Source organism: Galeopterus variegatus, unplaced genomic scaffold (assembly GCF_000696425.1).
Source record: "Galeopterus variegatus unplaced genomic scaffold, G_variegatus-3.0.2 Scaffold1178, whole genome shotgun sequence".
In the NCBI taxonomy this organism is placed as follows: Eukaryota; Metazoa; Chordata; class Mammalia; order Dermoptera; family Cynocephalidae; genus Galeopterus; species Galeopterus variegatus.
Window position 1 is genome coordinate 242,159 of NW_007727289.1, and position 25,657 is coordinate 267,815.

At 39.9% G+C, this 25,657-nt stretch overlaps 2 protein-coding genes across 3 annotated transcripts in view; one reads left to right on the top strand and one right to left on the bottom strand.

Moving 5' to 3' along the window:
- The window catches only part of PTPLAD1 (protein tyrosine phosphatase-like A domain containing 1), a 48,511-nt gene extending 34,772 nt beyond the window's left edge, over window positions 1-13,739 (top strand). The window contains exons 7-11 of the mRNA XM_008575370.1: window positions 1,701-1,828; window positions 6,125-6,237; window positions 7,855-7,961; window positions 8,884-9,015; window positions 12,043-13,739. Coding sequence (XP_008573592.1) covers window positions 1,701-1,828; window positions 6,125-6,237; window positions 7,855-7,961; window positions 8,884-9,015; window positions 12,043-12,119 — 557 coding nt within the window. The 3' untranslated portion in view covers window positions 12,120-13,739. The remainder of the gene's footprint in view (window positions 1-1,700; window positions 1,829-6,124; window positions 6,238-7,854; window positions 7,962-8,883; window positions 9,016-12,042) is intronic.
- Window positions 13,740-14,782: 1,043 nt separating this feature from the next.
- Window positions 14,783-25,657, bottom strand: part of VWA9 (von Willebrand factor A domain containing 9) — a 33,893-nt gene continuing 23,018 nt past the window's right edge. For both annotated transcript variants that reach the window (XM_008575372.1, XM_008575371.1), the window contains exons 10-12: window positions 20,233-20,351; window positions 17,446-17,511; window positions 14,783-15,573 (exon numbers count right to left, since the gene is read on the bottom strand). In XM_008575372.1, the coding sequence (XP_008573594.1) occupies window positions 15,322-15,573; window positions 17,446-17,511; window positions 20,233-20,351 (437 nt within the window). In that variant the 3' untranslated portion in view covers window positions 14,783-15,321. The remainder of the gene's footprint in view (window positions 15,574-17,445; window positions 17,512-20,232; window positions 20,352-25,657) is intronic.

The following is a 25,657-nucleotide window of genomic DNA, read 5'->3' on the forward strand; positions in this document are numbered from 1 at the left end:
ATATTTGATGTGAATTTTGTCTTGAAAGTGACACTTGAAATTATGAAAATAAATTTTTTTATCTTGTATGTAACAAAATTTAAGTTGTAATTGTAATTTTGCTTAATTCCTTGAAGAAAAGAATTAGTCAAATTTTTAGCTTATTTACTGGTGGAATCATATACAATAACACTATATACCATTCTTAATTTCACATTTGACTTTGCAGGAGGATTATAAGTTGGATAATTTTTGCAAAGACATTAGAGGGTTTCTTCAGTTTTTGCAAGGGCCTCTTTTATTTATCTGATATTTAAATTGTTTTCTTTTGAGGCTCCTACAAGGTCATCTTTGTCGGTAACTGGCCTAACTCTGCCAGAACCTCATTCCTCAGCATCTTTATATGCAATTAGATGAGTTCATCATCATTAATGTAATTGACTTCAGGAATATTTTACATCTTTTAAAAGGATTTGTAATTTCATTTTACAGTCTTTGTTCATGTTGTTGACAATGAGGAAGAATTATAGACCGAGACTTAGATGCGACAAATAAGCTTAGTCCTAAGTGGAATGGATATTTGAATGGAGGCTGATTTTATAAGTTGTTGGTAAATTAGTGATAATTTTTCAGCTATAATTTTTGCTTTTGTATGGAACCTTTTAACTCTGAGGATTTAGATTACAAATATGTGGATAATGATTCCCCAGAGGTTTTCACGTGGTGCAGTTTTGCCCTCTCTGGGGGTATTTGGAAATGCCCCAATTTGGGGATGTTGGTTGGTTGTCACAGTGACTTGTGGGCACTACTTGAATTCAATAGGCAGGGAGCCAGAAATCTAAAATTTTCTGCAATATGCAAGACACAGAATTGTCCTGCCTAGAATGTCATTGATACTCAGGTTGAGAAACACTGCAAAGAAGAATGTGAAGGATGTAAAGAGAGGATCACTATGAAGAATAAAGGGTATTATTTAATTAACCACTTGGGATTGATACCATATTTGCTAATACATATAAGCAATAACTGTCATTTTAAATTTCTATATATTCTATCAAGTAGATATCCTATAGTTACTCAAATTTTCCATGCTCTTAGATATTTAGATCATTTCTACTTTAATGCACTTAAGAATAATGTTTCAGAGAGCAATTTTGTTTATAAAAGTTTTTTTTTTTAATCATTTTAGATTTTTTTAGTTAGGATCGAATCTCATAATAGGAATTATTGGGTCTAAAGATACAAAAACAATTAAGGTTTTTCAAACCTAATCATATTCAGTGCTTTTTTTTCCCTCTGCATTTATTTATGATTGTATAGGTTTTGAGATTTTACAAGGCTGGATTGCATTCAATATATGTGTTAATAGTTTTAGCTTTAAATTAAATGAGATGATGAAAAGCATTATCACTGTACCTGATACGTAGATTTTTTTGTATATAGTAAGTAAATGAAGTCTAGGTGTACTTTTTTCTTGCCTTTTAAAAATAAGAAAGGTGTACAGGGTTTACGTGTTCACTTTCTGGTAACCAGTAGTTTACTATTTGTGACCCCCAAGGCCTGTTCCCCTCTAGCTTATTTAGCTAAGAAACTTGAATCTGACTGGATTTTTGTTATCCCTTTCCTAAAGTTTCTTTCGTGCAAGCAGTTATCCAGTTTGAGAAATACTTCTGTGGAAATTTGTCAGTTGATTTACCCTTAATGTCTATTTGCGTTCATAGAGTCCTTTTATGACACATTCCACACCGTGGCTGACATGATGTATTTCTGCCAGATGCTGGCAGTTGTGGAAACTATCAATGCAGCAATTGGAGTCACTAAGACACCAGTGATCCCTTCTCTTATCCAGGTATTGAATAGTTGAGCTCAAGGGGTGGGGGAGTGGAAAGGATGAAAGATTCCAGTATTTGTCTAGTAGATGTGTCACAGTTTGCTAGAAGAAGTCTCAATTAGTAAAAATACCTATTTGCACAGAAATAATTTTTTTTTATATGAAGAAGAAAGAAAATTTTAAACCTCAGGGACATTTTCCAAAGTACATTTTACCATTTCAGGTCTATTTCGTTGTTTATGCCCTCATGAAATTAAAGTTATAAAAAGAGCTTTAAAACCAGGGAAATTTGATTCTCAGGCAGGAGCAGAAAAACCTACCCTTCTTCTCCTTATTTAGAAATGTACTTGGCCTTCTGCCACCTCAGGTAGATGAAGGCAGTCAAATACCTAGGAAATCTTTTCACTTTGGACTTCTATATATTCAGGTGCCTCTTCTGACTAGAGTGTGGGGATTTTCCCCGTCTAATACATCTATGGTGTTTCCTAATATTTGGAAGATTGCTCTCAGGAGTGGGGCATCAAGTCTTTCACCCTTCTTGCCCTGTTTCTTAACTATGTGATTATATACCAAAAAGTACCACCTACTCATGCACAGGGGCCACCAGATGATTGCTGGTTAATCTATTCTGGAATACTGTGTTTATAGCTCTGCCCTTTTCTGGTATACCTTCTATAGCATTCTAAGAGTATCAGTTGCAAGGTTAATGTAGTAACCTTGTTATTTCTGGGGTTTCTGTACTTGGAAAGAGGCTGTTTTGTTTAGTTTAGAAAATAAAATGGGATACTGAGTGACCCACTGATAGGGAGTAGTAGTATTTGTATATCAAGAACCATTACAAATAAATGTTAAGGTAGAATTTTTAGGGCAGGATGGAAGGGACAGGTAGAGAGCCATCACACTGCATGATTCCAGGGAGTTATTCTCGTAGAACACAATGCGAGTGAAACCTCCTGGAGTTGGGCAGTGCCTTGGGCCTGAGCAGGGCTTATTTTGATTTGAAAATGGGAACTGAATTTACTGTAGTAAGTAGATTGGATTTTTTAACATATATTGGAGGCTTGCTGTATGCACAGAATCAGAAGTGTCTCTGTCCTTCAGGATGTGAACAACTAGAATGCAATTTCCTAGGTACCAAGTAGGAGTAAGTAGAAAATAGTATAGAACAGAAGCCTGGGAAACTAGGAAAACGTGGGTGAACATGAGCACTCCTTTTTATTGTCCTTTGAGAAAAGATCTAAGAGTTAGAGGCTAAATATCTAGCCAAAATGGTTTAGTGAAAAAAGTCTTCTGTCGTGAAGTAAGTGTGGAGTAATAAGATAAAATGTGTTTAGTTGGCTTACAAAAATGGGTTAGAGGATTATGTTCAGGAAGTATGGCAGATTAGGTGGCCTAATGAACTCTCATGATGAAAATGGTAGATAAGATAGGAAAGAAATATCAACTGCATTGATGAACAGGCCAAAAACCAAGTGACTACTAGAACCGACAGATAAGGTGAGCACTGACACTGGTTTTTGCCATGAGATTTGCAAACCCAACTGAACTTAAACTTCAGTTTTATAGTATCACAAGATACAGGAGTTACAAACTCAGATCCTGACTGAAGTAGGGAGTCCAGTAACAAACCCTTCCCCAGTAAAACAGACTACAAAGAGCTGCATGTGAAGGTGGATTAGAAATAAATCTGCCTTCCTCCTCATTGCAGTCTATAAGAAAAACAATTCTGGCTCAAAGGTTGGCCCTGCCAGAGGTAGAGGAAATGATCTACTTTAAGAATTCATAACCATAAGCTAGTCCTCCAAATGAATTCATGATATGAGTTTGTACCTGCTGGGTGTTTCAAAAATCCTCAAGTTACGAATTTTATTTAAAGTGATCCTTAACTGCCATTGCCCTTAGACTCTGGCAGAGGCAAACACAGATCTTTTCTGAAAGTAACCACTTTTGCCCAGGCCTCAAAGAATTCCCACAGATATGTTTCCAAAAAATGAGCAGCTTCCAGTCAAAGATTATAAAACCAAAGAAAAAGGCATTGTGAGCAAGAACCAATAGAAACAACAGACTGTAGAAACAGACCCACATGAATGTCAGATATTAGAATTATCAGGGACAGAATAGAAAATAATTAGGTTTGAAGACAACTTGAGTATTTGAGCAGGACACAAGAAACTTAGAATAGCTAAGCAGATCTGAAAAGGAGGCAAATAGAACTTCTATTAATGAAAAATACAGTAATCAAATGTTAAAATTAAACGAACAGTTTTTGCAGTAGATCAGACACAGCTGAAGAGAAAATTACTGAATGGTTTGAGATGCAGGAAAGAATAGAGAGCACAAAAAGTAAATATATAGACACAATTTTCTTGAATTGTATGATTCAATGTTGCAACAATGTTCTCATATTTACCTACAGATTAAATGTATTCTAATCTCACAATCTAAAAAATTTTGAAATGTGACAAGAAAATTCTTAAGTTTTATGAAAAAAGCAAAGGTCCAGGATAGTAGCATTATTCCTAATAGCTAAACATGGAAGCAATGCAAGTGTTCATCGATGGATGAATGAAAAATGTGGCATATACAAACGATGAAAAATAGCCTTAAAAATGAAGGAAATTCTGACATATGCTACAACATGGATGAATATATATATATTTTTTTGTCTTTTGTCTTTTTTCCGTGTCCGGCAACGGATCGCAACCCTCAGTGTTGCCCCCGTACCGGACCGGGGACCCGCAACGGGATTGCAACCCTTGGTCTTGCTCCCGCGCCCCGCTCAGCCAGTGAGCGGGAATCGGTCCATATGTGGGATCCGAACCCTCGGACGGGAGCGCCGCCGTCGGGAAATGGTCTCCACATGGGATCCGAACCCTCGGACGGGAGCGCCGCCGTCGGGAAATGGTCTCCACATGGGATCCGAACCCTCGGACGGGAGCGCCGCCGTCGGGAAATGGTCTCCACATGGGATCCGAACCCTCGGACGGGAGCGCCGCCGTCGGGAAATGGTCTCCACATGGGATCCGAACCCTCGGACGGGAGCGCCGCCGTGCTTCCCAAGCGGCGCACTATCCAGTGCGCCACCGGGCCGGCCCCAACATGGATGAATATTGAGGACATTATGCTTAGTGAAATCAGCCAGTCACAAAAAGTCAAATACTGTATGATTCCACTTATATGACATACTCAGAGTAGTCAAAATTAGAGACAGGGCTGGCCAGTTAGCTCAGTTGGTTAGAGCCAAGCCTTCTGACACCCAAGGTCAAGGATTCAGTTCCTCTTACTGGCCAGCTGCCAAAAAAAAAAATCATAGAGACAGAAAGTAGAATGATAGTTGCCAGGGGCTGGGGAATGGGGAGTTTTTTAATGGGTCAGAGTTTCAGTTTTACAAGATGAACAGAGTTATGGAGGTGGATGGTGGTGGTCGTTATACAACATTATAAATGTATTTGATACCACTGAACTGTACACTTAAAAATGGTTAAGATGGCAGATTTCATGTTATGTGTATTTTACCACAATAGAAAAAAGGAAAAGAAAAAGCAAAGGGCCAGAAATATTCTTTTAAAGAAGAACCCAAGTTGGGGACTTACCCTACAGGAAATCAAAACATTGTAAGGATTTAGTAGTTAATACCATGTGATATGGTACAAAGACAGTTACATAGACCACTGGGACAGAATAAAACCCAGAAACAGACAACAGCCCAGGTGTTCATCGAGAGGAGAATGTGTATCATACATGGGAATGCCTTACAGCAGTGGAAATGAGTGCGCTATAGACACATGCATCAACATAGATAAATCTCTGGGCCATGACACTGACTAAGGAGCAAGTCACAGAGTAAAACATACAGTGTGATTTCAAAAAGTTTAAAAATAGGCAAAATGAAACAATATACTATTTAGGAATACATAAACAGCAAAAAACACAGCAGTAACCTATAAAGGAAAGCAATGGAATGATTAACACAGGATAGTAGTTACTTATGGGGTAATGCTTTATTTCCAAACTAGGGTTATGCAGACACAAATGTTCATTTGGCAGCATTCTTTAAACTGTTTGAATGTGTGTGTCTTTAATATACTATTTTCAGTATATTTGCATGCACACACACACACAGGAAAAAGTTATCTATCTATCCAGAAAGACTGGTTTTGGCACTTTTTCCAAAACTGGAGCAAGATTAAACTAGTTGAGCTCAATCTTTTCCATTTACCTGTGTTAAGTGGAGTTAGATTTCAGATAACACATTTATGTGGCTTTTGTATATGTATTTTTAACTTTTTTCTCTCTTTTGGGTCCTTTTAATAGCTTCTTGGAAGAAATTTCATTTTGTTTATCATCTTTGGCACCATGGAAGAAATGCAAAACAAAGCTGTGGTTTTCTTTGTGTTTTATATTTGGAGCACAATTGAAATTTTCAGGTGGGTAGAAATGCCAGAATGGTGTTGGAATACTTCTCTCTCTCTGGAGCAGCTCCCTTCTTGAGGGAGTTGCTGTCTTAGACAGAGTCTCATTTGGTTTGGACTATATATGTGGATAATTCTAGCTACAAAGTTGAGGCAGATTTTTTTTAAAGCACTCATTGGCTCACAATACCAACCTGGGCACTCCCTTAGAAGGTGAACCAGAGAAGTGAAAAACTGATCTTACTGTGACTTCAGGATCTTTCTGTCTTGTTGGAAAGAGAGGACCCATCCACATGGAAGAATTTTTGAAAGGGCTGAAGAAACATGGACTTGAATGAGCAGTCCAGGTTGGATGGAAACAGTCAAGACTTAGAAGGAATGATATAAATGAATCTTTTACTACAAGATTAGTGAAGTTTGAATTGACTTCTTATCTGAGTTTTCCATTCTCAGTTTTCAATAGAAAAATACCCTTTAAAAAAAAATTGATCCGGGCCGGCCCGGTGGTGCACTGGAGAGTGCACCGCTTGGGAGTGCGGCGGCGCTCCCGCCGAGGGTTCGGATCCCATGTGGAGACCATTTCCCGCTCACTGGCTGAGCGCGGTGTGGGCACGACACCAAGGGTTGCGATCCCGTTGCCGGTCCCTGGTACGGGCGCGACACCAAGGGTTGTGATCCCGTTGCTGGTCAGTAAAAAAAAGACAAAAAGGAAAAAAAAAATAAAATTGATCCAATTAAAGTAGATGTATTCTTTAGCAGACCATACCTATTCTACATTTCTTCCCTTTTCAGTCCAGTGGAGCAAGGATTTTGCAAATTCACTCATCAGCTCTAGGTTTGGTGGTACTTTAACAAAGTTAATAGTTGAGAGGGAGAACAGGCAGTAGCAGCTTTAGATTGTGTCTTAACCACCGTCTGTATCCCATAGCACTCAGGGTACCCTCTAATATACGTGATACAAAGGTAAAGCAGATTATAGGTCCTTAATGTTAATTTATGCTGTGTGGGAAGAAACAAATTTCTTTTCTTTTCTTTTTTCTTTTTTTAAAGATGACTGGTAAGGGGATCTCAACCCTTGGCTTGGTGTTGTCAGCACCACGCTCACCCAGTGAGCTAACCAGTCATCCCTATATGGGATCCAAACCTGTGGCCTTGGTGTTATCAGCACCGCACTCTCTCGAGTGAGCCACAGGCCGGCCCGCAAATTTCTTTTCTTATGGTATCTCTTTTAAAACAGAGTATGTCTGTTTCTAGATTAGAAGTCTTTTGTATATGTACTTTAATTTTGATAATTTATTTATCCAGAGATAAAGTTTCAGACATCCTTACCCACTGGTAACATAGAGCAGAACAAGGAATAAAGCCAATAAGCTTCTGAACATTCAGTCTATATACTGAACAAAGAGGGTCCCTTTGAGAACCAAACTTAGTCTGCCATTAGAGTTCACATCCTTTGAAGTTTTAGGGAGTAGCATGATGGGAGTTTGTGGTAGATAGGCCAGGATTATAATTCTGTTCTGGAGAAGCCATGTGGGGCTAATTGAGAAATCATTCTTCTACTTGGATAGTACTCTAGGGTTGCATTCAGAACCTGAAGTGGCTTTTAACATTGGAATTACTTATTTTCAATAGATATCCCTTCTATATGCTTTCCTGCATTGACATGGATTGGAAGGTGCTCACATGGCTTCGTTACACTGTGTGGATTCCCTTATATCCACTGGGATGTTTGGCAGAAGGTACTTTGAGGAACTCTGGGTTTCATAGCTTAGTTTCAGGGGGTGCCCAGTGCCCGAGAGGCCAGTCCTTTCTTCCTCCCTCTGCCAGCCTTAGTCTGATATATGGGGTTTTGGACTTTTCAGGGATTTCTTTCTAGTGGCTTCCTTCCGTAGTACTTATGCTGGTACATAGACTGTTCCAGGGAAGTAGCTCTTTTTGTAAGGGTTGGAAGCTGGGTGGTCATGTAGAGCATACTTCCCATTTATATGGTATTTTTAATTTTCCGGAGCAGGTTCTTTTTTCTCTTTTTTTTTTTTTTTAACCCCCCCCCCCCCCCTTTTGGACTTTTCAGGGATTTCTTTCTAGTGGCTTCCTTCCGTAGTACTTATGCTGGTACACAGACTGTTCCAGGGAAGTAGCTCTTTTTGTAAGGGTTGGAAGCTGGGTGGTCATGTAGAGCATACTTCCCATTTATATGGTATTTTTAATTTTCCGGAGCAGGTTCTTTTTTCTCTTTTTTTTTTTTTTTAACCCCCCCCCCCCCCGAAATCTTAACCCTTGACTTGGTGTTGTCAGCACCACGCTCTCCCAAGTAAGCCACAGGCCGGCCCCCAGAGCAGGTTCTTACTGATGACTTCATTTATTCTGACATTCACCTAGTGAGTGAGTCAGGTAGGGATTTTCCCCTCCATTTTATAGAATAGGTAGCTGAAGCCCAGTGCCATGACTGTTCCTCATCCCTGTCTCTGTTGACAGCTTGGAGGCTTCTCCCCTAGGAAAATTAGGGGGGAAAAGAAGAGGCCTGAGCTTTCTGAACAAAGGGAGGAGGAAGCATTTCCAGCAGACCCAGAACTGAAATCTTGAGGACTAGAGGCTGGGAGGTTCTGTTGCTGGATGTGACTATTTCATTTGCTTCTAACAAGCTCTTGTTTCTGCTTGCAGCCGTCTCAGTGATCCAGTCCATTCCAGTGTTCAATGAAACAGGAAGATTCAGTTTTACATTGCCATATCCAGTGAAAATGAAAGTTAGATTTTCCTTTTTTCTTCAGATTTATCTTATAATGTTATTTTTAGGTAAGTATTGACTCTGTAATACAGACTTTTTCCTGTCACTTCTTAGAGGGTAGAGTTAAATGATTCAAAGTTTTAAGAGTCCTTATTAGAATTCTTATTTCCAAAAGTAGTATAGAGTAAGAGGATAGATTACTTTGTGAAAACAGACCACTAGAATATGCTATGAAATGGAAATATTTCTTCCCAAATCTCTAGTGGTTGAATTATGTTCTCGAAGTGCTCTTGGTCATTGGAAATATAAGGTATTTCTTGTCAAAAATAATGTAAAGAGCTCTTTTAAAATACAGTAGGAAGCTCATTGTACTTTTCCTACTTTCAGTAGCACATTCCTCATTCAGGAATAGATACTGGGTAGTATCTGTAGGGAGGTGGTAATACAAGTGGCAGCAAGGAAGGAAGAAGGTAATGAAGGCCTCAGCAGCCAAGGGTTGTCATAAAGCCTTCTCCCTAAGAGTAGGAAAGCCCCCCTGCTCCTCTGATAAAACCTGCTTGCTTATTAATTTATCTTTATATAAAGCCATACATTGCTGCCTTAATTCATAAAAACTGAGAACTAAGAGAAAAACAAGTAAACCTAAATTATTACAAATATGAGAAGTTTAAGAGCCTTCCTAACTATAAGGGCTCTTTGCGTTAAAGTTCTAATACATCTTTTTTTTTTTGTCCTTTTTGAGACCAGCCACACCATGCTCAGCCAGTGAGCGCACCGGTCATCCCTATATAGGATCCGAACCCGCGGCGGGAGCGCTGCCACACTCCCAGCGCCGCACTCCCCTGAGTGCGCCACGGGCTCGGCCCAAAGTTCTAATACATCTTTTTTTTTTTGTCCTTTTTGAGACCAGCCACACCATGCTCAGCCAGTGAGCGCACCGGTCATCCCTATATAGGATCCGAACCCGCGGCGGGAGCGCTGCCACACTCCCAGCGCCGCACTCCCCTGAGTGCGCCACGGGCTCGGCCCAAAGTTCTAATACATCTTAATGTTGATTTATGTATTTGTCCCTGCTTTATTTCACAAAAGACTTGAGGTAGCCCTAAATAAGTATAGCTGTCTGGTCTCCTAGCAACAGAAGGATGCAAGAGCAGATAGAGTGTTAGTTATATATTGCTGTGTAATAAATTACCCCAAAACTTAGCAGCTGAAAACAGTTTATCATTTCACACAGTCTCTGAAGACTAGGAAGCAGCCTAGCTGGGTGGTTCTGGCTCAGGGTCTCTCATGAGGTTTCAGTCAAGCTGTCAGCTGGGGCTGTGGTTTCTGTACACTTGATCGGGGCTGGAGGATCTGCTCCAAGCTCATTCTTGTAGCTGTTGACAGGAGGCTTCAGTTTCTTGCCACAGTACATCTTAATGTGACTACTCATGACATGGCTTTCCCCAGAGCAAGTGATCAGAGGGAGAACCCGAAGCCACAGTTCCTTTTATAACCTAGTCTCAGAAGTGGCACACCATCACACAGACCAGCCAGTACAGGGTGGGAGGGGACTACACAAGGGGATGAGATACCAGGATGCAGGGATCATTGGGGATCATCTTGGAGGCTGGCTACCCCAGGCAGTGACAAGAAGACCACAAAAAGTGAGCCCAAGAAGCCAGAAATCCCAGTGGTCTTGGTCATTTAGTGTTGGGGGAGAAGAGATCTACACCCTTTAGGAGCCCTTCGGGGTATCAGTACATGGTAGATGTACAGTGAAATGATACACATTATGGGTCTAGGTCATTTGCAGAAGTTTAAATTTTATTCCATATTTTCTATTTCAGCAAAGGGTATAATACATTTCAGAGAGATTTGTAACCAAGGATGTTCAAACGTTTTGGCCCTTGAAGAGAGTAAGCTTCAATTTGGAAAATGCACTCTTTGAAAGACCTCTTTACTTCTATTACTATATAAATTGAGTAGTAGTATAACTAGCCTCCATGAAATGGTGGTAACGGAAGTGATAGAGAGGAATGAGTATTGGAAAGACACAAATATTTTACTAAAAAATTTAGAGGGGTAGGAATATTTTAATGTGCACTAACCCTAGTATCTTGTCATCTTGTTGATATTGAATATCCTAATTTGCAAGGTTTTATGCTCATATTTAGTCTGCCTATAACGAATAAGTAGTTATTCTTCTCTTATTCTTTAGAATGAAATAAATCCTGAATTCACGTTTACAGTTTTGAAACAGTATAACAGTTAACATTTGTACACAGGTCAAAGCACTTTTTAAAATAAATGTTCATAATCTCACAAATCTGTAAAATGTGTTTTTAACCCCATTGTACAAATGAGGAAACTGAGGTAAGGTGAAGGTGCAGAACTAGTCAGTGGTCAGGTGGGACTGACGTCGGTTTCTGACTCTGAAATTGTGTTTCCTGATTTCACTGAATTGTGCTTCCTGGTAAACCATCTCGTACCTTTTAGACAGTGCTTAATACAGATGCTTGAGTAGCCTTGAATTCAAAATTGGGTTGTTTCTACACTTCAGATTTGTGCGTTTCATTTTATATTAATTATACTGTAAAAGAAAGAAAGAAAGAAAAAAAAAGAATACTAAACTTAATGAAGTGTTTAAGGATGAGGTGTGTTGATGTCTGCAGTTTACATTGAAATGCATCAAAAATGAGATGGATAGAGTGTGGCATACCCATACAGCAGAATATTATTCAGTAATAGAAAATAATAAAGTACTGATTAAAAAAATGAGATGAATAGAGGGATGAATAGCTATGTGGTAAAGCAAATATAATAAAAAGTTAAATTTAAATCTAGGTGGTGTTTACTGTACAATGATTTAATCTTTTGTAAATTTGAAAATCTCATAATAAAATATGGTTAAAAATTAAGTTACAAGCCTATTGAGGAAAAATTGGATTATCTGTAGTGCATTGTTAATAATTTGTTCTAAGTCCTCCTGAGCAGCCACAGTAGCTTAGTTCTGTGGGATATGAAAAACAGACTGTCCCCACCCTAAGAGCTTCTGGTTATAAGTAGACAAAGATAAAAATTCTCATTTCTAATCAGCCTCTTTTCTTTTTCAGGGTTATACATAAATTTCCGCCACCTTTATAAACAGCGCAGGCGGCGCTATGGACAAAAAAAGAAAAAGGTCCACTAAAAAGAGAGCTTTACATGGCTTCTTGCCAGTTCGAGCCTAATCTACGAATCTTACAGTTTTACCCTCTTACACTGATGTAACAGTTTTTTAAAAGTTAAATGATTAAATTCTTGGTGAGGCTATCTTCCTTTTCCCCAGTAACATTCCCGAATTTACTGTATTATCTTAGTGTAGTATTTGCATGACATGGATTCCTGATATCTGATGACAGGTTCATTCTTGTGTATTCAGTTAATGACAGCAAAATGCTCAGCCCCACCCCCACCTCACTTCATGTCCAGTCAGTTTCATACATGCCAGAGGTATTTTTTTAGTGCTCTATTCCTGTAAAGTACCGACCATTCTTACAGTTGGGATTTGTTCTTTTCATCTATTGCTTGTGAAAAAATCCAAGACTGTATTGTTCTGTAAAAGGCTATTAAAAGTGACTCATGCAGGTCCTAATATATTCTGTCCCCAAGGGGTTACTTGTTTAGTGGGGTGGCTCTGACTTTTTGAAAGTCAAGTAGACTCAGTCATTGATGAAACCTTTCTAAGAGTGGGTCTAGAGGACATGTTTTACATGTGATATATTTTGGCCTAACATCTATTACTACAGTGCTTAGTAGTGTGGGCATTGATTGGAGAGGCACAGAGAAACCAAGTAGAACCTTGGAACACTGTGATCATTTCATTCCTAGCTAAATAAGAACTATTTTTTAACACTAAAGAAAGATGAAACATTATTTAGGAAACAGTAAGATTATAAGAGTTCAAAACTCAAATGGCTACAGAGGTCAGAAGGGAACACGAGTATGTGGATTAAATTGGCAGTAATAAAGCTGCTGGTGATGCAGCCTGTGACAAACTGGAAACTAAAATTAGAGTAGGCCAGACTACAATAGGTTAAACACACCAAGTCAGTCTTTCTTCCCCTGTACTGTCCATTTACCTGTGTACTTGTTCGAGTGAGTGGTGGAACTGTACATTTTAAAATAGACCTTAAAAATACGTGCTTTTATTCTGCTGTGTTAGATTGGCTTTTACCTGTCTGCAGTAGGATACTGAAAACAGAGTGGGAACATTGGGTGGAAAACCACCAGATTTTTTAACAAGGATTCCTGGTAAAAATCCCAGCAAAAGGGAAACTGAAAAAAATCTAGACATGATAGGCCATTGTAAAAAACATCAGTTTCCTCTATTACATTCCAAGTAAACTAAGTAAAATCAGTGTTAGAAGTAACACTTGTATGAAAGAATTTAAGGCATAATAGCTCTTTCTGTTCTGCCATTCCTATTGTTCCTAGGGGAAAGGAGACTCAACGAGTTAATGCTTTTTCACTGAGCCCAAGATGGAAACTTGGTTGACCTAAAACATGATTGGCATAGGCTGGCTGATTTTTTAAAATTCATTGCACTGAAGGGTATTTTGCATGTTTGTAACTTCTGTCAACACTTGTTTGTATTGACTTCTGATGTTCTTTCAGCTGACTGTAATTGGGCAGATCAGCACTGCAGCAGATTATACTGCATCATTGTGGTAAAATTCTGTATTCTTAGTAATTGTTACGGACCCCTTTACTGCTGTCTGAGAAAGTGAAGGATTGTGTTTCTATTAAAACATTTACAGTTAAAATCCTAGTAACTTGTGCTTAAAGATCATTTAATCTAATGGTTTCCAAACTGTTAGTGTTAAAAGTCTTTTGTTCAGGCAAAATGTTATATAGCACTTCAGCAGGTTGCTCTGGTCGAAGCCTAAGGGAGTTATATCAACGGTGCAGAGAGCAATTGGAAAAGCATTGATGATGTAAAACCTAGAGAAGTTACGTAATTTGCCGAAGGTCATGAAGCTAGCTGTTGAATTGTAACCATAACTGACTTCGAAATCTGTTAGAATTTACTGGCCAAAACCTGGCTTAGGCAGTCAGCATCAGAAATGAGAAAGTCAGTATGGAACACAAGGAAAGAAACCTTATGATTTATGACTCTGTACCACTTAAGAAGTTGAAATTAGGGAGAGGGAGGAGGGAGGGAGGATTCGGTAATGGGCCACAATAGTCAACCACATTGTATATTGACAAAACAAAATTTAAAAAAATAATATAAATAAATAAATAAATTTTTTAAAAAGTTGAAATTATATTCAAGTGATTGATAGGACAGATCAAAAGGCAAAGGACCATTAGTTTCACAGTAAAACCATTTTATTAGAAAATCAAATATTTTATTTGTTTAAAAAAAATCCAAAGAAACAGGAAGCATTTTATACATGTGTGGTTGCTGTTTAAAAGTCTATATCTCGGGGGGCCGGCCCGGTGGCGCACTGCTATAGTGCGCCGCTTGGGAGCGCGGTGGTGCTCCCGCCGAGGGTTCGGATCCCACATACAGACCAGCCGCTCACTGGCTGAGCGAGGTGCGGGCGCAACACCGAGTGTTGTGATCCCGTTGCCGGTCCCGGTCCGGTACGGGCGCGACACTGAGGGTTGCGATCCATTGCCGGTCACGAAAAAAGACAAAAAGGAAAAAAAAAAAAAAAAGTCTGTATCTCGGGCTGGCCCGTGGCTCACTCCGGAGAGTGTGGTGCTGATAACACCAAGGCCAAGGGTTCGGATCCCATATAGGGATGGCCGGTTTGCTCACTGGCTGAGCGTGGTGCTGACAACACCAAGTCAAGGGTTAAAAAATTAAAAGTCTATATCTCAAGATCAACCAGAAGCTCCTAAGGATTATCACCACATTTTGCCCAAGTTCTAAGGAAAGTTCTGAAACTTAGTGGTGATGGGTTTGTAGTTAGCATGCCCCAGACAGTCTGGGTTGTTCATCCCAAGGACAAAAGCTTGAAATGTCCTTATAGTTGAGATGTAAAACTGAAAGGAAGAGATGATGCTTTCAGGAAGCCAGAGAACTCCTGCTGGTCAGGTTTCCTGAAGAAGGCGGAGGAGCTCTGTGCTCATCATTCATTCAAGCTTATCAAGAGACGTGCCCATCATGGGAGCAACAGCTGTCTTTTGGATTTAAAAATTCTGAGCCCCAGGAAGCTAAAGTTAAAGCCCAACCAACTAGCCAGCCCTCAGACTCTTCCCAAACTGTAGCAGAATCAGTCCAACCAGCACATGGTGCTTCTGAGGCAGCCTCAGGAGGAGGTCTTTGGGTGACTATTCCAGAGGTGAACATACTGGGAAGGTTTTTCACTTGAAATGAAAAGGAAGGAAGGCTCCAAAAGTCACATTCTTTCAGTGCTGCTCCCAGAGAAGTCTGTATGCAGAGGTGTGATGTTCTGGTCATATGCAGCGTACTCGGAGGTGCCAGTGCTGGCCAGCTTGAGCTGCTGGGCAGCGTGGGTCAGCTGGAATGCGGCATCGGGGTGGGCTGTGTCAGGCAGCAGTGTGCACTCCCTTTCCAGCATGTCAGCCACCCCTTTGAGCAGGTCCAAGAAACCAAAGGCCAGGGCAGCCTTTCGTAATCGGTTTAGCTCCTGAAACAAGATAAACACCAACATTCCTGAAATGTGTTTACCTCATCACATACTTAGTGCTCTGCTTCAAATAAGTTCTCTTTGACCCTGAACTTTAGGGGTCATTTTTATATGAAAACAAATGTTTATACAGAGATGCCAGTAACAAGAGACCGTGCTGATATAACTGGGAAGTGGTTCCTCTACAGGAGACCAGAAGTTAGATAAAGACAGTGAGCTGACTGAAACACAGGTCATCACCATCGCAGTTAAATAAGCATTTATGCCAAACATGGTGGCAAGCACTTTGCATATATCATTTCATTTACTCATAACTAAGGAGGACTACTTTTACTCTGTTATTAAGGTATGGAAAAGAGTTGCCCCAAATCTCAAAGGGCTCTGAACCCTCTGCTGCCTCTCTGGTGGGGCCTCAGACTGAATAACAATGAACATGTTCAGAGGAGGCTCTAGAGAAGTTGGACTGGAAAGATTGCCACAAAAAGAAAGCTTGAGTAGTGGACGGAAACAGAGAAATACAAAGTGCCCCATCAACCACTCAATGGTGTGATCTGGGAAAGCTGTATAGTCTCTCTGGGTCTCAGAGGCCTCACTTACAAATGAGGCGGACAACCCTTTCCCTGCCCACTGCAAGGGCTGAAGCAGCCAGATGCTAGAGGCCCTTTCCTGTACAAATACATAGGATTATATAAAACCAAAAAAGAGAAATGGGCTCTCTGAGCACTTCTTTACTATCATCTGTTAAAAAATGAAAAGTTCAGAAGGCAGCCAAAGTATAAGTGTGTTATCTGAATAGAAAACTGATGAAAGAAAGCTCTGCAGGGAGGGACAGGGACTGCACCCAAAGAGTGGACATCCAGGGCTTGTGTGGATTATGAGCTTCAGTTAGGGAGGGCTGGCTGAGAAGCTCTCTAGTTGAACTCTGATTAAATCTGCTTTTGCTTGATTTCACCAGCTAGCTACATAATTAGGTTTGAAGATAACAGTGACCTACAGGTAATAACGTAACACCCAGGCAGAGTGGCACCTATGTTCTCTGGAAGAGATGCTAGCCTGAGGCTGACTGTGTGCGCCATATCTCAAGATTAGCAAACTAGGACACAAATGATGACACAGCACATCTTATCCTGCACTTAATTTAAGCCAAACACCAGGAAAACAGGAAAAATAAGTGGGCCTAAATGCCCCCTATTCCACCCCACCCATTGTAACTTTATTCTCCCCACCAAATGGTTCTGGATTAGCTAGACATGATCCAGGAGGGCCATGCTGTTTGCAGTTCATAAATACGTAATTTTAGAAGTCATTCCTGGAAGCATCTTCTCTGATGAAGTAAGAATGTTCTAGGCAATTCCCTATCCCAGGAAGTCACATATACTGGTTGCCTGGGGTTGGACTGGATACTCATAGGGGTGGTGAGGAGGGTTCAGGGCTATGATCCACAGGTCCTTTCAACTACTTCCCACAACCATTCACAGCAGCAGCACCAACACAGAGAAACCTTGCTCCTGTACAGAACCAGGCCATTTAAATACTTCCAATTCATGGATTTTGGGGGCAGGAATGGACCTATCACTTCTACTGACTTTACTGATAAAGAAACTGAGGCACAAGTCATACATTTCTAATCACTGCCCACGGCTGGCCAGTTAGCTCAGCTGGTTAGAACACAGCCTTGTCATCGAGATCAAGGGTTTGGTTCCAGGTACTGGCCAGTGGCCAGCCACCAAATGAAAAAAAAAAAAAAAAAAAATTTGCTCTAATCCCTGCTCAGGTTCATGCTGCTACCCCACACTCTTACTATTGTGAACCATTTATTTTGGGCACACATCCTGGGCACACCATCTTCCAATATAATTCTGACAGTCTCACCTTATAGAATGTCTGTGTTTTCTCAGGTAGTTTCCTTGCATTTCTTAAAATCTTCTGTACATCTGTCTATTAAGGGCAAAAAGAATTTGACATTAGAAATCTGTCATAAAAAGGGGAAAGGATGGTTCTGAATGTTTAAAGAAATGAAAATAAGAACAGAGTTACAGTGGCAAGATGAAGTTCCCCTCTGAGTTAATGTCAGTGTTCTGTTTGACATTAGTAAAGAACCTCCCTCCTTCAAAAGCCTTGATGATGATAAAAGAAATTCCTTGGTGGGGCTGGCCAGATAGCTCAGTTGGTTACAGCACAGGGCTGATAACAGCAAGGTCCAGGGTTCAACCCCTGTACCAGTCAGCTGCCAAAAACACAAAACACATACAAGAAATCCTTTGGTGACAGAAATGAATTCGTCTCACCAAAGTTCATCCAGTAAACCCACACATCTATGATCAATTGCTTTTTTTACAAGGGTACTCAGACCATTCAATTGAGAAACACTAGCCTCTTCAACAACTGACACTGGGACAACTGGATATCCACATGCAAAAGAATGAAGTTGGACCCTTACCTCACACCATATACAAAAAACTAATGCAAAATGGATCAGCCTGAAAGTGAGAACTAAAACTGTAAAACTCTTAGAAGAAAATAAAGGAGTAAATCTTCATGACTTTGAATTTGGTAATGACCTCTTAGTTATGACACCAAAAAGCATAAGCAACAAAAGCAAAAAATAAATAAATTTTACTTCATCAAAACTAAAAATATTGTGTACTAAACGATACTATAAAGAGTGAAAAGACAACCCACAGAATGAGAGAAAGTATTTGCAAATCATGTATCTGTTAAGGTTCTACTATCCAGAATATATAAAGAACTCATTAACCTAGTTAGAAAATGGAGACAAAGGACTTGAATAGATACTTCTCCAGAGAAGATATAGAGATGGCCAATAAGCACATGAAAAAATGCACAACATTACTAGTCATTAGGGAAATGCAAATCCAAACCACAATGACATATCACTTCACACCCCCTGGGATGGCTATAAAAAAAAAAAAAAGAATATTGCTGAGGATGTGGAGAAACTGGAACACTTATACATTGCTGGTGGGAATGTAAAACGGTGTGGCCCCTGTGGAAAAGTTTGGCAGTTCCTCAGTAAGTTGAACATAGAATTACCATATGACTCAGCAATTCCATTCCTAAGTATAAACCCGAAAGTATTGAAAACAGGTGTTTAAACAAAAACTTGTACATGAATGTTTATCACAACATTTTTCATAATAGACAAAAGATGGAAGTAGCCCTAATATTCATCAACTGAATAAGTAGATAAGCCAAATATGGCATATTAATACAATGGAATATTATTTAGCCATAGAAAGGAACAAAGTATTGATACATGCTACAACATAAATAAACCTTGAAAACATGCTAAATGAAAAAAGCCAAACATAAAAGGGCCGTAAATTGTATGATTCCATTTACATGAAATAGCTAGAATAGGCAAATTCATAAATACAGAAAGTAGATTAGTGGTTGCCAGGGCATGGGAGAAGCGGAGAATGAGAGTGACTTGCTAAATGATTACAGGGCTTCCTTTAGGAGTGATTAAAATGTTCTGGAACTAGACAGTGGTGATGGTTGCACATTTTGAACATACTAAATGCCACTAAATTGTATACTTTAAAATGGTTGAAATGGTACATTTTATGTTACGTGTATTTTACTGCAATGAGAAAATACACTCAGGACCAAAACAAAATGTAAAAAATAATTTAAGAATAATTCAGCTATAACTGGTAGCGGAAGTGGTTCTAATTACCCTTCTGACAAGGAAGAGCTGGTATCAGGAATGGCAGGAAAGAGGAAGACCATGATTTTCCAACAAAAAGAAGTGGCCTCTGTCCCCTTAGTCATGGTAGGATGTGGTTCAGTCTCTGTGGAAAGGGGGCTCAAAGAGACTATGCAGTCAACAGACACTACTTTTGTTGTCAGATGACCTGACTGCCTCTTCTCGTTTGGCTTAGGTTGGGCTCACTGGGGAACAAATGTAAAAAAAAGGTGCTCAAAGGAGAAAGAAGGTTCAAGAATTGATTTTTACAAACAGGTTTAAATGACTTCATGTCAATGGAGTAGAGAAATGTCCCTGAGTACCTTGCCTGAAAGCAGTGTTCTTTGATAATAGTATTATCAGCTTCCTATGAAAGTGTTTTTGTTCAATTACGATGTAATGCTATGATTTGGGTTCAACCATAGAGATGGAAGAAATAACCATATGATAAGAAGACTTTTACATCTTTTTTCAAAACTGTTGTTAAAGACAACACCTGTTATGTTATTTAATGAATGCCTCAGCATGTGAAAAATTTTACACTAAAATTTAATGCCATCAAAATGTGCCTCTCTAGAAGAACTGATATGCTTCGTTTTATCAGACAAAAATAACTACGTAACCCAAAATGTTTCTTTCTTGAATGGCAGCAGGAAACTCAGAGGCCAAACTGCTCAAATATAATTACCATTTTGCCTCAGGTTCGTGGCTCAATCGGCTCCCTTCTTCGTCTAGGTTTTTTATTGTTCTAAATTTTGTAAAAAATGATTTTGCTATATACATGTCTTACTGTAGACCATCTCAAATCCTTTTTGGAAATAATGACAAACAGAAGTAAATGAATTACTAAGTATCAAAGGAAAGGAAAATCAAATCAAATCAATTGCCTGCTGCCTGCCCAAATGCCTCCTCCTGTCCCCGGTAGAAAGCAACGTAAATGGCACTGTTACCTGCAGGCCGCTGGGTTTGATCCAGACAGTCACATTCTGGGCATAACTGCGTTTGTTTTTGGGCTGTAGGGGAAATGGGCTCTTATTGTCATCCTCACCATAAGGATTTTCTTTAGCATCTTAAAAGAAAAAGACATTCCTGAAATGACATCTGATAAAACATGATCAAGTACATTTCCAATCAAGCTAGAAGCTCTGAGTCACCCAATGTTCTACTTCATTAATTAAGAAAATCCATTAACTTTAGTCAGGCTGGGGAACTTGTTTTCAATAGAAAGCCACTGATGTAGCAGACCAATCAACGGTGGCCCACATAAGTGAAAAACAGCTTAACGTTTTTAAAGGAACAAGCTGCACCTACCTATCTGCTTTATAAATTAAGGCCAGAGAAGATAAAACAAATACATACAATATTAAAATACAGATATATACACATATTCTGCATATTCCATATATTCTAGTCTAGCTCTTTCCAACAGAACTTTCTATAATGATGGAAATGTTCTATAGTTGTGCTATCTAATATGGTAGCCCAAGCTACTAGCATGTGGCTAGTGTGACTGAGGAAGTGAATTTTAAATTTTATCTAATTTTATTTTATTTAAATATCCTCATGTGGCTAGTGGCTACTGGATTAGAGCAGATCTGGGCATAAAAAACAGGGCCGGCCCAGTGGCGCACTGGAGAGTGCGCCGCTTGGGAGCGCGGCAGCGCTCCTGCCGAGGGTTCAGATCCCATGTGGAGACCGTTCCCACTCACTGGCTGAGCACAGTGCGGGCGCAACACCGAGGGTTGCGATCCTGTTGCCGGTCCCCGGTACAGGCGCGACACCGAGGGTTGCGATCCCGTTACCAGTCAGTAAAAAACACAAAAAGGAAAAAAAAAAAATTAAAAAGGAAAAAAATATATAGCCAAATTAAGGAAAAGGGAAAGAGAAGAAATATTTTTATTGATGAGGCATATCCTACCTTGTAGCTTATTAGTTCATTGCTCCAAAGATTTAAAGCCATGTTGGTTTTATAGCTATGTGGATAAACAGAATTTGTCTTTGTACCTGCTTCCTGCCACAAACTTACAAAGCATACTTACATCTAGCAACTCATTTTATCCTTATTATTACCACCTTCTGGGGTACACAGAGCAGGAATCATTTTCCTACAAGTTCAGGGAGTCCCTTGCCCAAACGTTCATGTTGAAAACTGGAATTAGACTAGTTTTTCTAACTGAATCAGATGTTTTCTACCCCTGACTTGGTCATTAATTAAAACACCTTAATACTGGCTCCACACTACTTCCGTCAACCCTCCCCACCTCCAACTCCTCCAAAGAGTATTGGCCCAACTCTCCAGATACATTCTCATTAATATATAAACCTTTTTAGTTAAGCCAAGATTTTATGAGTCTTCTCCCACACAACATGCTCATTTCTAACTTCCCTGCTGTTAATTCTGTTAATCCTGCCTGCCTGGAATGCTCTCTCCTCCCCATTCATTCATTCACTATTCACTCACTCACTTACTTATTCATTCTGTAGTAAAACCTCACTATGTAGCAAGCACTGTGCTAGGAATTGTACCTAGAGAAGATCTTTCTCTAGCCTCAAAGAATTTACAGAATAAAGAATATTTATTAAATTCTAACTATGTGCCAGACACTTATCAAATACAACTTCTCTCCTTACAGTAACCCTATCTAGAATGTCTAGAATACTATCTACAGAGCAGATATCTGTAGTCCCATTAAAGATGAGGAAGCTGAGGCTCAGAGAGGTTGATCTTATACAACGTTTCAAAGTGACTCAGCTGGGTCTAGTTCTGAAGCCAACACTTTTCCACTATTCAACACTACCATTCCTTACCTACCCAGACTTACCTACCTATATTACAGGTCCAGATCCTATCCTACCCCTTCCATGATGTTGTACCAAGTTTTTCTGGCAGACATTGGTTTCTTTAAACCCTTTTATCCTACAATGCTCATTATCAGCACCAAACATTTCGACATTTAATTACAGCCTATCTTGTACTGTCTTTCTTTAATTGTTTGGAGCCTATATGTGGTAACTGGCTTAGAAGATAGAAAAAAAAATGCTTAGCATTTATGAAAAAAGAACAGGAGACTCTTAGAAATATAAGACATATGATAGTAGAAATAAAAGACTAATTAGTTGCAAGATACAGTTGAAGATAACTCTCAGAAAGCAGACAAAAAAAAAAAAAAAGGGAAATGGGTAGGAAAAGATATAAAAGTACACACATACAAATCACAAATATATGTCCCTGAAAGGGAGCACAGAGAACACAGAGAGAGGAAAATCAAAGAAATAGTTCAGGGCCGGCCCGGTGGCACACTGGAGAGTGCGCCGCTTGGGAGCACGGCAGTGCTCCCGCTGAGGGTTCGGATCCCATGTGGAGACCGGTTCCCGCTCACTGGCTGAGCGCGGTGCGGGCGCAACACCGAGGGTTGCGATCCCGTTGCCAGTCAGTAAAAAAAAGACAAAAAGGAAAAAAAAAAAAAAAGAAATAGTTCATGTTTGCAGTACTGAAGAACATGAATTGCCAGATAGATGCAAAGGGCCCACTGAGTGCCCAGCAAAATGAATGAAGAGACCAACTGCATACATTACTCTGAAAATTCAGAACGTCAAGGATACAAAGAAGATCCTCAAGGAATACAGAGAAAATACAGTTCAGGGTCAAAGGCCTGGGAATCAGCATGGCACAAGGCTCTCAGTAGCAACACTGGAAGCCAGAAGAGATAATAGAGTAAAGTTTGACCAGTCTGAGAGAAAATGATTTCCAACCTAGAACTCAATGTCCAACCAAACTATCAATTGAGTGCAAAGGATGAAATAAAGACATTTCCACATATGCAAGATTTCAAAACATTTACTTCCCATGTACCCTTTTCTCAAGAGGAATCATGAAATGGGAGATCCCTAGGAGAGATGTGAGGAGAAGACTCAGGATGACACTTTGCCTAGAGAACAACCAGTCCATTCAGAGGAGGATGGGAAATGACTTGAAGACAAAAAAGGAAACTGACAAAATACCTGTGGAATGTATTTTACTGAGGGAGGAATCAGTGATAGGTATTTAGAAAACAAGCAAAGAAAAAAGTAATAACTGGGACCGAGCTGGGAGACAAAAAGTTACAAAACAAAGGAAATGTAACTTGATACACTACATGGCTTAGTTGTAAATAACATTTATATCAGGCCGGCCGGTGGCTCACTTGGGAGAGTGCGGTGCTGATAACACCAAGGCCACGGGTTCGGATCCCATATAGGGATGGCCGATTCGCTCACTGGCTGCGCGTGGTGCTGACAACACCAAGCACAGGGTTGAGATCCCCTTACCAGTCATCTTTAAAAAAAAAAAAAAAAAAAAAAAAAAATTTATATCACCCAGTAAGGACTGAATACTGATTTAACCAAAAAGAACATTACAACCATATTGGGAAGATAGAGGGGATTTTAGAAAATATGTTTCTTGAGTGCATGGGTGGGGTTGATGGAGGTAAGAGAGGTAAACAGTCATTCTTCAAAAGTCAAAAGATGGGGCCGGCCCGGTGGCACATTGCTACAGTGCGCCACTTGGGGAGCGCGGCGGCCCTCCCGCCGAGGGTTCGGATCCCACATATAGACCGGTTCCCGCTCACTGGCTGAGCGAGGTGCGGGCGCAACACCAAGGGTTGCGATTCCGTTGCCGGAAACAAACAAACAAAAAAGTCAAAAGATGGGGGGGGAAGAAGATATAACAACTACAATCCTTTGAAGTTGTTACAACAAGCAAACAGAAAGGACATTGTTGGGTGGGAGGGGGGAGAGGGAGGAGGAGGTTTCGGTGATGGGCCATAATAATCAACCACATTGTATATTGACAAAATAAAAATTTAAAGGAAAAAAAAAAGTCAAAAGATGACATCTAAAATGGAAAAAAAAAAAAACCCAAGAAATAGGTATATATTTAATTAGAAATGTAAGTAAATACCAAAAGCAACAATTAAGTGTTGAAAGTAGTTGTCTCGCAGAACAGAATTAGGAGTAGAAGGGATTGGTATAAACAATACTATTTCGCATGTTTTGCTTTGAAAAACATAATAAAAACAGTAGTATCTGCCAGTATGTGTCTACTGTGTGTCAGGCACTTTATACACATTCTCTCAATAAATTCTCTCAACAATCTTCTAAGGTAGGTTTTATTATTAATTATATTTATTACCACAAAGCCAATCCCAAACTCAGAAGATTGCGGTGAGAAGTAAAAGTGATGGTACATTTCATTGTGTCTAACACACTGCCTGGCACAAAGTTAAGTTCCATAAAATGGTAGCTACTTTTATCCCCACTGAAAGGAAGAACTGACCCAGAAGGAGGAAAAATCAACACAGATTTAAGGCAGAGTAAACAGCAGTTCACTCTGAATAAAGAAGAACAAGCCAAGTGTTGCTAGGTTGGAAGCCAGGTCAGAAAGGAGTCTGAATACTACCACCTTTAGATTATGGACAGGCATCTTTGGTGAAAACCATCACAATACAGCCCTGACCCAGAGATCAGGGGTTGGCAAACTTTTTTCTGTAAAGGACCACAGGGTAAATATTTTAGACTTTATGGGTCATATGGTTTCTATTGTACTCAACTCTGCCACTGTAGCAGGAAATGAGCTATAGATAATATGTAAATAAATAAGTGTGACTTTATTTACAAAAACAGGGAGTGGGCCAGTTTCGTCTGTGGGCTATAGTTAATGACTTCTGGTTTAAGTGAAAGGTAAAGAAAGCCAAAAGAAGGCAAGAGCAGCTAGAATAAAAGGCAGAATGAATATAGGAATATTACAGAGATACTAAACAAAGGAGGTCAGGAATGTGTACATGCACACACACACACAACTTCCTCTGCTCTGCATTCTCCAATTACTGCCCTATTTCTCTCCTCCTCATGGCCAAACTTGTCTTCATTTCTTCATTTTTATTCACTCCTCAACCTGTCCCCTGGCTCGCCATCCGCACTGAAGCCACTCTTATAAAGCCACCAATAATCTCCTGTCAAGCTCAAATGACTCTTGATTCATAGTGTCCCCTTCTTTCCTTGTTTTCTGCTCCCCTTTCATCACTTAAAAGTCATTCTACAGTCTCTTTACAATAAGATCTTGATGTGCTGATCCTTCTCCTTCAAAACAGATTTCCTCATGTGTTGGGCCACATTACGGTGCACTTCCACCATGAGGAACCTTCCCGTATCTAGTTTCTGTTTCTTGATATAAACAGGGCGGTAGCCATGTTGCAAGCAAATCACGAATTTGCCGCCGCCATTTCATGCAAGCCAAAACGCACGTAGCTAACTGCTCCCTCTTCCGGGGTTTTGTGACTCGGCACTTTTTTCCCGCTCTACCGTTACCCGTCCCTCTACGATGTGGCCGCCCCT